Source organism: Myxocyprinus asiaticus, chromosome 38, assembly GCF_019703515.2.
Source record: "Myxocyprinus asiaticus isolate MX2 ecotype Aquarium Trade chromosome 38, UBuf_Myxa_2, whole genome shotgun sequence".
Taxonomy (NCBI): domain Eukaryota; kingdom Metazoa; phylum Chordata; class Actinopteri; order Cypriniformes; family Catostomidae; genus Myxocyprinus; species Myxocyprinus asiaticus.
In genome coordinates, this window is record NC_059381.1 from 6,553,792 (window position 1) to 6,566,994 (window position 13,203).

The 13,203-nt window shown below is 33.7% G+C and overlaps 1 protein-coding gene across 1 annotated transcript; it reads right to left on the reverse strand.

Annotated features, from left to right (window-relative positions):
- Window positions 1-8,409: 8,409 nt before the first annotated feature.
- Window positions 8,410-12,844, reverse strand: LOC127428738 (proteinase-activated receptor 1-like). Its single transcript, XM_051677318.1, has 4 exons — window positions 12,687-12,844; window positions 10,805-10,912; window positions 10,389-10,511; window positions 8,410-10,156 (listed from the first exon to the last, which is right to left on the reverse strand). The coding sequence occupies exons 1-4, from the start codon at window positions 12,748-12,750 to the stop codon at window positions 9,021-9,023; spliced, it is 1,431 nt and encodes a 476-aa protein (XP_051533278.1). The 5' UTR covers window positions 12,751-12,844; the 3' UTR covers window positions 8,410-9,020.
- Between the last annotated feature and the right edge of the window lie 359 nt (window positions 12,845-13,203).

Below are 13,203 nucleotides of genomic sequence, written 5' to 3' on the forward strand. Positions count from 1 at the left end.
AAACACAGTATCTTTTTTGTTATTTTGACCAGTTGTCATTTTCTGCAAATAAATGCTCTAAATAACTATTTTTATAATGAAATATTGTCAGCAGTTTATAGAATAAAACAAAAATGTTAATTTTACTCAAACACATACCTATAAATAGTACATCCAGAGAAACTGATACTTTTGCAATGGTCTCTTAATTATACAATTTACAATTTAAAAAAAAAAAAAATGTTCAGAACTTCATAAACTACTTCAAAAAATCAAAAACTCCTCCACGTGCAGCAATGACAGTTTTGCAGATTCTTGGCATTCTAGCTGTCATTTGTCCAGATTCTCAGGTGACATTTCACCCCACGCTTCCTGTAGCACTTGCCATAGGTGTGTCTTGTCAGGCACTTCTCACGCACCTTACAGTCTAGCTGATCCCACAAAAGCTCAATGGGGTTAAGATCCATAACACTCTTTTCCAATTATCTGTTGTCCAATGTCTGTGTTTCTTTGCCCACTCTAACCTTTTCTTTATGTTTTTCTGTTTCAAAAGTGTTTTTTTCTTTGCCATTCTTCCCATAAGGACTGCACCCTTGAGTCTTCTCTTTACTGTTGTACATGAAACTGGTGTTGAGCGGGTAGAATTCAATGAAGCTGTCAGCTGAGGACATGTGAGGCGTCTATTTCTCAAACTAGAGACTCTGATGTACTTATCCTCTTGTTTAGTTGAACATCTGACCTGACACATCTCTTTCTGTCCTTGTTAGAGCCAGTTGTCCTTTGTCTTTGAAGACTGTAGTGTACACCTTTGAATTAAATCTTCAGTTTTTTTGGCAATTTCAAGCATTGTATAGCCTTCATTCCTCAAAACAATGATTGACTGATGAGTTTCTAGATAAAGCTGTTTCTTTTTTGCCATTTTTGTCCTAATATTGACCTTAAGACATGCCAGTCTATTGCATACTGTGACAACTCAAAAAAAAAAAAACCACAAAGACAATGTTAAGCTTCATTTAACGAACCAAATAGCTTTCAACTGTGTTTGATATAATGGCAAGTGATTTTCTAGAACCAAATTAGCAATTTAGCATGATTACTCAAGAATAAGGTGTTGGAGTGATGGCTGCTGGAAATGAGGCCTGTCTAGATTTGATCAAAAATGACTTTTTTCAGTGATGTCCTGACTATAATTTGTGATCAGCTGAATGCCACTTTGGTGAATTAAAGTACCAATTTCCTTCCAAAACAGCAAAATCTGTAAATTTTTCCAAACTTTTGGCTGCCAGTGTATGTATGTATGTGTGTGTATATATAAATATATATCTTGAAACTCTAGAAAATCTAGAAAAGCAATTTCAAAATGTGCATAAAAATAGTTGGATGGAAAGGCATGTTATAGCCAAGGTAATTGTTAGTGCTGTCAACAGGGCTAATAGATTAAATTCACATTTTTACCTTAAATATGATCAAAATTCGAAGTAAATTCGAATTTTCACATCACCAGATAGGCTATTTAAATTGACCGGGTTTCCATCCAACAATTTTGATGTGCATTTTGAAAACGTGTATAAGAAATCCTTAATGGAAATGCTTGATATGCAAATAAACTCTTATAGTTCGCTTTAAATTTAATGCGCTAGGAGGTGGATTTTCTATAGTTTCGCATTAGTTAAAATGTGCATTAAGGTGATGGAAACTGTTTATTTGAATATTGATGATGTATTTTGACCATTTGTGCATGTAAAGTGCGATGATGGCATTATGATCATCGATTTGTATCGGTGTGCTTGATGTGACTGGCCCAACAAAAGGTCCGACCTTGGCGCACAATTCTTCCTAAATAGCCCTTGACATTCGGAAGTTTAAACTCGCATAGTCATTTTGAGCGCGGGCGCTTGTAGGTAGCTGTACATGGAGGTGCTGGCGTATGGACATAGCATCCATTTCAGCCCTCATTATATGAGATATTACACTAATTCTTCGGCAGCATTTGACAAAATGATGTCCAACACTACAAATAACTCTCTCTGAAGCAACAGGCTTCATCATGACAAGGCGGCCTCCGTCAAGATAATGCGCATACCGTAGTGGATGGAAACGCGCAATGATTCGCATTTTCTTTAGTCGGATATTCAGAAATGCACATAAAAAAATGCAGATTGACATTGTTTCCTAAGTCCACAAGATGGCGCAACTACACAGATAAACGCGACAGCACCGTGTTATTATTGAAAAGAACATTCCTGGCTGTCAAATTAGTCCATTCCATTTTAAACTAAAGTGCATAAAATAATAATTTAATAATAGTAATAATAATAATAATAGTTAATATAATAAATAATAATTTAGCCAATTTATTTTCTCAAATGTTAAGTAAAAAGTAAAACGTGAAAACTATTATTTTCAGGGCTTCTTTACACACACAGGCACACACCAGGTGAGCTCAATCAAGTTCACATAGTAACATGTTGTTAGATTTTTATATCTACACCTCCTTGTTCCTAATTCCCAAACATTAATTTAGCCTACAATTTTATGCAAAGCGAACACGTTTTCATACATTTATCAACAGCACACAGATACATTACACACAATAGTATATATCTGCTGAGCCGCAGAGCCGTTTGCCGCAGAAGTATAAATCGGCCTTAAGTCACAGCAGTTTCAGGCCCGCAGTCTCCAGACTGATGTTACATGCAGAGCTAATGACAGAACAGTCATGTCTGAGAGCATGGTAAGTTGCTGTCTAAATTTTATTAAATCTATAGCATTTTTGGCAAACAATTACTTTATTAATCTAAGTGTTTTTCCTGAACTACTGGATCTGTATACATGTATTTCTCATTATTCTTCTAGAAGCTTAATTTGGTTGTCATAACGAATACTAATCTGGAAACAGTTCGATTAGTGATTGGGTTGTATTTTTAAAAAATACTTTTGTTTTGAGTCACTCAAGCCTTTGTTGTTTAAATAATTATTTTAGTATAATTTATTATTATTTACATTTCTTATTAATTATGTAATATATATATATATATATATATATATATATATATATATATATATATATATATATATATATATATATATATATATATATATATATATATATATATATATATATATATATATATATATATATATATATATATATATATTCTTTTTTTTTTTTTTTTTTTTTGTGCAATTTACATGTTTTGTTAGGCTTTGTAATTGAATGTTTATTTTGAATTTGATATGATTATATACATATGACATTAAATGCCCATTCAACTCTTTGTAAATGTATGTCCAGGAAGGAAATAAAATGAGCAATAATTTTACAGCATTTTTAATCTTGGTTAATGTTAATTTCAACATTTACTAATATTTTTTAAATTAGAAGTTGTAAATGTCAACATTAGTTCATAAAATATAAATGAAAGAAGAACAATGTTTTATCCATTAACATTAACAGATTAATAAATGCTGTTAAAATAAATAAATAAATACAAATAAAAGAATTAATTCATGAAACACTGCATTAACTAATGTTAACACATGTAAGTGTTGAAAAGGCTACCATTAAATGTTTTAGATCGTAATCAAATCGAAATCGATGTAAAACAGCACATTTTAAATCTAAAAAAGCAAACAAATGTAAGAAATTACACTCCTAACGGTAGATAGCGCTAATCTACTATAACACCGCATCGGTCCTGAAACTGCAGTGGCTCGCGGCTCTGCAGATGGACATATCTCGATACACATTCCAAAATCATACGATGTTATTAAATATAAAAATAATTTACACCATGTTTTGTTGATATGAAAAACAAAAGCGCGGTTTATAAAGGACAGAGAAAACGGATCGTGGGGATTAATTAGCGGTTCTCTTTTTGAATATTCATAAGGTACGTAAGGAACTCGTAAGCACTCCTCATTATTATGCACGTATCCAAAAAGGAATTTATGATCTGAATCATCTGAAATGACCATTTTAACTAGTAAAAATTACATTTCAACATGTTATAATTATGGCAGGCGCTTTTATTATTTCATATTCAGATTTGACTATCCATAATTATGTTTGACTAGTCAAAAATTCAATTTCAGATATCTGTTGTGCATTTTTGACTAGTAGTAATTCACATTTAAGATATCTACAACGCATTTTTGACTAGACATAATTAGCATTTAAGATATCTGCAATGCAACTTTGACCAGTCATTTGTTTCCATAGGTTTGCACTGAAAACTATTTTCAGATATCTACAATAGAGTTTTTCCCTAGCAGAAATTGTAATTATAGATATCTACAATTGATTTATTACTAGTACAAATTATAATTTAAGATATCGCTAATTAAGTTGTTACTAGTAATAAAATCAATTGTAAATATCTGTAATTGAATTATGACTAGTCAGAACTTAATTAAAGATGTCTTTATTATAGTTATGACTAGTCATAATTCAATTACAGATATCTACAATTCTGCATCTTTAAAGATATCCTAATTACATTTTTTGATATCTGAAACTATATATGACTAGGCAAAATATAGTTGTAGATATCTTGAATTGGATGTATGACTAGTCAATATTTATAGGAGATACCTTTAATTTGAATTATTACTAGTCAATTTTCATTTAAAGATATCAATAATATATTTATGGATATCTCAAATTGATTACAGACCAGGAAGATTTTTATTTGCAGATATCTGCAATTGTTAATCTGACTGGGAAGAATCTTAAAATAGATTTCTTAAATTAAGATTCTTGTGAAAATTCCTTTACAGATATCTAAAATGCTTATGCAGACTGCCTCTCTGCTAAGCCCAGCCTTAAAAAACTAGCAAAATACAAACAAACAAACAATCCTACCCCTGAAAATGTTTGCTGTCCGCCATTTTGTCTGATAAAGAACTGATCTTTTAATGATAGTCTTGCATGTTTGGTTTATTTTAAACAGAATTTTGCAATTAAAAAATAAATTAAAATCCAATAATAAGGAACAATGATGATGGATCACTTGTAAAAATGATTTGTATCAGACATCATTCCCAAATAAACTCAAATAAAATCAGAAGGGACCCCTACATTAGCTCAAAGGTCAATTGCACATTGCATGTCTACAGTGGGCATGTAATTATTAGAAACAAACTTTATTGATCCATGCCTCATCACTCCAACACAGCAGTACTTCTCTCAGTGTTGCTGTTACACACTGCCATCAAGTGGGCTGTAACGGTATTGGCAAATAATACACAAGCATGTTTAATATACTAATTAAACAAATGTATTTAATTGTTAGTACCATTAATTAATATAGGCTATGTATTAATTCAGAATATATAGTAACTAGGAAATTCACAGCCGCTTAATAGCAACTTAACTTAAAGATTAAAAACATGGGTGCCTTGATTCTGAAGCATTAAACAACTACATCATGAATTTATTTGCCCAATTTCACATTTCTATAGATTGTATAGTAATAAATTCAAAAGACCCGTTTCTGGTTGTCTTTATTAATCATTTATACTTAAATTGGTCCGTGCTGCAACATATAACAATCACTTTGCTACACATAGTTAACTGGAGACCTTTTAACTAGGGCCTGACCGATATATTGGTCGGCCGATATTTGCCTTTCACCGATATATCGGTATCGGCGTATATGTTTACCGATATGTGCAGATATGAAAACTTTTTTCCCGAAAATATAATGCAGAAAACAATGCTTTAGAATTGGTGTCATTACGTAGTTTGTCCAGCAGAGCACGCTCCGACTCCATTGTTTACAGAGCTGACTCTGAACTGACGGTGGCTCTGCAGATAGGGCGGAGTTAAGCGGTGCGGAGTTAAGTGGTGTCTTTTCGTTAAGCTGCTAACCAGTTTGTGAAATACATATTGGAAAGTTAATAAACAATGACCTCATAATTTTCCCTTTTCAATATAACTAATATAACGTTAACCCTGTCCCTGACAAACATGTCACTCATGTCTGTTTGCTGTTAGCCAGCTATAGTTTGTCAGTGCAGTAAGCAATGTTGCAGATTTAAAGGTAAACATCAGAGCATATTTTTGCAGCTCAGCAGACAACGGTGTGGTGGTGGATTGTGTCTATTGAGTGTTGATTTCACGCTACGCTGTTACCTAGTTGGTGAGACGCAATGCTGGTCCATCTTTTACTCTCTGTGACAACGAGCTTATAGCTAACTAGCTAACCACATAGCTACTTTCATTGCTTGTCAGCTGAGTGAAAGTTAATGTGTAAACATGTATTCACCAAACTGTTTTGTTCAGGATTCACAGTTTGGTACCCCCTTCAACTGAACATTTCCAGGCGTTGCATTTACAAAATGTAATATTTAAAAGCCTGGTTTTCCACCGTTGAAAGTTTCCCCTGAACTTGTATAGCAGAATACGGTGTAACATCGCTGTTTTTCTCTGTTTTTGTCTCGGCAGGTGTAAATGCTTCTCTTTTTTTTTGTTTACAGTCTGTCCCTAATTGACTGGCAGTATTGAAATAGTCAGTATTTGACTGATACTAAACATACAGTACTGATGTTTTTTAAGCTATTTATTGTAATTTTTATTTATTCTTTATTTCAATGGTCAGCAACTGACTGATACTAAACATACAGTACTGATGTTTTTTAAGCTATTTATTGTATTTTTATTTATTCTTCATTTTCTCAGTGTTCATTTCTAGAATTTGTTGACAATGTATAAAAATAATTTCAAATATTCTTTGATAAAAATATTTGTTTAAGAAAGCAGCCTTCTGAGTACCTTTGCATAGCCATATCGGTGCAAAATCGGTGCACAATCCACACAGAAAAGGTCTGTTTTCATTCCAGCTCAAAAATTAACTATATCAGCCACCATATCGGTAATCGGTGAATTTTCCCCCACTAAAATCGGTATCTGTCTCGGTCTCAAAAATCCCATACCGGTCGGGCTCTACTTTTAACATATATAAATGCATCAAGATATTGTTTATTAAGTTGTCATGCATTGACTTAATCTTTCTGTTAGCAGCCAGTTACTTTAACAGCTTCATAGCACTAGGGGTTAGCAACAGGAAGTGAGGGGCAGTGCGTAATGAAGAGTCATTGCACTTCACAACACAGCAGGTCAACTAGGGGTAAGGGCAATTTAGAGATATGAAAATATAATTTTGACTAGTCAAAACTGAATTACAGATATCTGTAATCATCTTTGTGGATGTGTGACATGACGTCATTGCAGATATCTTAAATGCAATTTCGACTAGGCAAAATATATTAACAAATATCTTTAATGTTCTTCCTTACTAGTCAAATTATAATTGCAGATATCTCAAATTAGCATACTGGCTAGTCAAATTATAATTGTGACTCATCAAAATGCAATTGTAGATGTCAAAAATATAATTACGGATAGTTAGCCAAAAGCTTTAAAAGACAAAACTGAATTACTGATATCAAAATTGACCATTTTTACTAGTTGGAATTCAATTGTTGATATAAAAAATTGGCATTTCCACTAGTAGAAATTACATTCTTGATATCAAAAAAAAAAAAAAAAAAAGTACTAGTAAGAAAATAATTGTTGATATGTGAAATTGGACATTCAACTAGTAAGAAACTAATTTTTTATATCAATAATTGCGTTTTGAATAGGAGTGAATGACATATCGGTGTGAAAGTTACTGGTGAAAATTCTGTTACTGATATCAAGAATTGTTGGTATTTACTAGTTGAAATTCCATTTCTGATATCAAGAATGTGATTTCTGTGAGTGATAATGTCATTTTTATATCATGAATGTGATTTATGTGAGTGATGACGTCATTTTTTATATCAAGAATTCACGTTTTTATTAGTGGAAATGTAATTATTGATATCAACAACTGTCATTTTCTCTAGTGAAAATTACATTCTTGATATCAAGAATTAGAATTTTAACTAGTGAAAACTGAATTGTTGATATCAACAATTCATATCCTGCGAATGAATAAAAAGCTATAAGGGCTTGCCATAATAATGGCTTGCCATAGCGCTAAACACAGTCAGCGTCTTACCTGTAAGCAATAGGCTACACCTCGATGATATCATGATATCGCTCCCCCGCTGTTATTAACTTTTTGATATATTTCGTCAGGTAAAGGTGTCGTACCTCGAAAAGCCTGGCCTCATCGCATGCTCCAATCGTTTTAACATTTAAAAAATGTTACAAATCATAATTTACTTAATTGAAATGTTTTGGTGGGTGTGTACCCCCATGTAATAACGGTAAACACTTAAGTGTCTCTCCCAGATAATTTATGAAACTTAAGCTGCAAAAACGTATATTTGGTCATGGAAGGGTGGAAAATTAAAACTAAATTATAAGTGTGCAAGAAACTCACATAGCTAATATCTATGTAGGCTAATCTTTGGCAAAAATATTAAAATGCTCCAAAGTAAAGTAGAATATGTCCAGTTTAATACAGTATGCGTCCCACACAATACATTGCACAATTTCCAGTGTTTGAAATACTGCAGCTTAGTGGCACATAAAAATAACTCATCTATAAATTAATATATGGAATGAGGAAGCTAAATTAGCAATGTAGCATACCAAAATATTGCAACAGAAATCCATTACTAGAAAACCTTTACAAGACATCTCTGTTTTTAAGATATAAATTCAATGACACATTGTATACAAAGATATGTACATTATAAAATACAATAATATAGGAATATGTGTTTCCTACATAGAAAAACACTGAATACATACAAGTCAATTCCATCTGTTGGTTAAGACTGCCAATTACAGTGGAGTGAACTTATTAAGCTTAAAGCTAGACTACACGCACAAACTATAATGCATCTATATGCATATAATACATAATATAACAGCTTAATCTAACTTTTTGCCTTCAGAATTACAAAAGTCACTATCCGGCTCTTTTCACACATACACACATACATACACACACAGATGAAATCAACTGAACACTGAACACCACACTCATTTGTGCTTGCTTATCATTTATACAATTATTTGATGAGCTCTTTTTCTGAACAATTCACACCTTAATGTGAGCCTGACTGTACTCACAGCTCAGGTGAGTTGATTTGGACTGAGAGCATGTGTTTGATAGTGTGGTTGCTTTTCGCCACCAAAACACAGAGCTGATCTGCTGTCTGCACTGAGACGAGCCATAGTAGTACAGCAGAGGGTCCAGGAAAACACTTGAACTCCCAACACACACAGCCAACATGTAAGCTGCATACGATGAATCTGCCGCCCCATTGTGACCTCCAGTGGCCAGATGAACGCAGTGGTACAACAGGATGCCATTGGTTGGTGCAAAGCATGCTACAAACACTGTCACCACAGCGATAGCCATAATCACAGCTCTCCTTCGTTTGTTTGAGGATGACATTGGTAATTGGGTAGACTGGGCTCTGAGCACATATATGATGGTAGAGTAGCTAACCAAGGTGATGACCAGTGGCAAGAAGAAGAAGAGGCAGGAAAGGATGAAGAACAGGTAAATGTACCGCTGCTCTGCAGGGTCATCGTGCAGAAGTGCGTCATGGCAGGTGACACCCACATTCTTGATCTTAAATGTTTGTCTTATGGAGAGAAGTGGCACCGTGCCGGCGAGTGCCAGCAGCCAGATTAGCACACATACGCATTTAGCATTCCTCGCTCTCCGCCAGGATAGAGAGGCGACAGGGACCACTACGGCCACCAGTCTGTCCACACTCATGCACATCATCAGCAGTATAGAGCAGTACATGTAGCAGTAGTAAGCCGCACTGAGTACACGACACGCCACCTCGCCAAACACCCAATCTGAACCATTCAGGTGGTAGTGGATCTTCAGAGGCAGTAGCAAGGTGAAGAGCAGGTCCACACATGCCAGATGAGACATGTAAAACACAGCTGGTTTCTTTGCTTGAATCCTACAGGTGAATGTCACCAAGGCCAATGTGTTTAGGGGTATACTAATGAGGAGGAGGAAGATGTAGAAAGAGGGCATGACACGTGTGACCAGCAGACCTTCAAGGAAAAGCACAGCCTCATTTGAGATAGTAAATATCTCCAAGGATGGTATAGTCTGGTTGCATTCCACTGCGCCCATTTCAGTTCTGTTACACAGATATGTAACATGATAGTCATCGGAGTGATTCATCTTAAATCTCTGCACTAGCACTGTAAACAAACATACAAAAACACATCACCATCAATTAAAGTTCTCATAATGCTACCAGACAAATTAAAGCAACTGAGACCCATAAGAGACCATGATAAAGATATAAAGTTGTATAACCCCAGCCACTAATGGCTGGTTTAATCTTGTATTTTACAGCATCTTAGTTAGTGTTGTCACATGCATGTGCAGTTCTCAGTTGACACTGATTGCTTCTTATTCTGGAGACCGTACCTTCACGGGCCTTATTTGGAATTAAGGCAGAGTCAAGCAACTCCTGATCTTGATAGTCACTGTAGTCTATTGGCTCATCAGTCTGGGTAATATAGAAATGTCTAATAGGGAAACTGCGTCCAACTGTAAACAAACATACCGAGACACAACACCATTAGTGAAAGCTCTCATAACCCTACAAGACAAAAATAAATAAATAATGACAGACAAAGGCCTTGTTATACTAGTCCTAGCCAAACAAACACAAGGCCATTTCCTTTGAGGATACTGGCTGCAGCTTATCTATTAAGGAACTTGATTGCTTTCTATGACTGCAAGACTTTTAACAGTATATATATGTCTGTTTTACCCCAAAATCAATTCAAAATCTGAACAATGATGGAAGAGAATCAAAATGTGAGGATTTCTGGATATACCTGGTTTGGGATTTTCATTAGGCAAGGAATGGTTGGGCTGGTCTTGATCTGGAGGATAAATGTAGTGAGTTGGTACATCAGTTGCTGGAACACTGTGTTCAGAACTATCTGTAACCAACCATACAACAACAATACAAAAGCATCAGTCAAAGCTCTCATAACACTACCAGACAAATATAGGCAAAAGGAACACATCTGAGGCCTTGACGAAGATTAAGTTAAATAATTGCAGCCAAAGCAAACATACTGTGTAGGAACTTTTCCTTCATGGTAAGAATAATGGGAGTAGCCTCTCTATGGTGCCTGGAAGTCTTTAAAGATCTTTTTCACCCGTTTTAGCTCATGAATCATTCCAGAATATACTGCGAGTCAAAAGTCTGGACACAGTTCATTTGACTGAATTGATATTTGTCATGATCTTAAAAAACTTTTCATCTAAAAGCTTACGCATAAATGCTCAAATGATTAAATGCTTGAATTTAGTTTCACAGACTAATATAAATGACACATATTAATTTCTTCTTTACAAAAGAGCATGCAGGGCTGTAATCTAGTTAAAGGGCACGCTACTTTATCTAAAATGTAAGGTACAACAGGGCTAAAGGCCCTTTTGATTTTATTTTCTCCAAAAACACTGAACTGCAAAAAAACTACCACAGTACTTTCCTTAACACCTGTTTGTCACTATACACTGCAATATATTCCTGATCCATGAGGTCATTACATGTAATATCTAAAGTTTGATTTTTAAGGTAATTTGATCTAATATATATATATATATATATATATATATATATATATATATATATATATATATATATATATATATATATTTTTTTATTTTTTTTTTTATTTATTTTATTTTTATTTTTTTATGTGGCAAATTTAAAGTATGTAGCTATTGAGAATCCCTGAAATTATTACATTTATTTTTAAGACAAAACATTTATTTGTCATTTTCAGTTTTGTTCAAGGTGATTAAATCAAAAGTTTTTTAATAACTGTCCAACAGGTGAAAGGATAGCATTTGGGATAATAAATGGCCCTATAACTATTTCACCTATATTTGCACAATTTCACTGAAACCCCCCTGGGGGCCTGCCACCATATATATATATATATATACACACACACACTATGGGTCAAAAGTTTTGAAACACTTGACTGAAATGTTTCTCATGATCTTAAAAATCTTTTGATCTGAAGGCGTATGCTTAAATGTTTGAAATTAGTTTTGTAGACAAAAATATAATTGTTCCACCATATTAATTTATTTCATTATAAAACTAACATTTAATAAAGAACCAAATAATAAAGAAAAGCAGCCAATAAGTGCACAACATAGATGTGTGTGTGTGTGTGTGTAATTTATTTTTTATTATTTATTTTTTTATAAAAAGCCTCCCTTATTATTCCTTTTCACACAAATTATGTAGCTTCATCAATATTCAATAATAATACATTTATTTTTTCAATCTTGGTACACTTTGTGACCAAAAACAAAAAAACAAAAAAAAACAAAAAAAAAACAAATAAGTTCTACAAATTATTATGCAAATAGTCATAATAAAGAATGAAGGTGTATACAAATATTTGACTGGTATATTGGCAGAAAGATCACCATTCTAAAAAAACTAACAAACACTTTTAGAGCACTGAGCAGTGGCATATAATATAGAGCACTAACATTTGGATTACTGTAATAAATTAAACTGTTAAATTACAGCAGTACCTAGTAACATTATATATTAGCCGGTTCATCTTATAACACAACTTGTAAACAATATTTAATTAATAGCCGATTCGTATTGTTAATGCGAATCGGCAAAATACAGTGACACATAAAATATAATGACATCACTTTTCATATTTTTTTACTTACCGTTAAACGCGCCAGTGCATGTATGCGCAACTATAAGTGAAAGGAAGATCGTTTTAACCGCCATGAGTAGCTTTTACAACTTTCGAAAACACAAATCGTCAAAATTCAGAATGTCTCGATTGAATTTCTGTGGAGCTCTGACTGCCCACTGATTTAGATAACACCCACCCACCCCCACCATGGTTGTTTTCTATACAGGAAACCAGTGCTGGCCCGGTTATTTTTCGGCTATGAAAAGAGGAAACAAAGATTGGCAAACTCTGTTGTCTCTATGTGTTTAGATAAAGTCTGAAATTGCTGCAGACTTCCAGTAAACGACATAATTTCTAATTCTGTAAATAGAGTTATTTCATGTGCATTGTTTAATCCTCTAAATGCTGAGAGAGATAACTGAGATGACAAATGTGAAAAAGAGGCCCAATTTTCCTGAATTCACCTTTTTTGCTTGTTTTTGCTGACATTTTTGTTTTGTTGTTGTTTTTTTGTGTGTGCAAGGAACTCTTTGTACTTTTTGAAG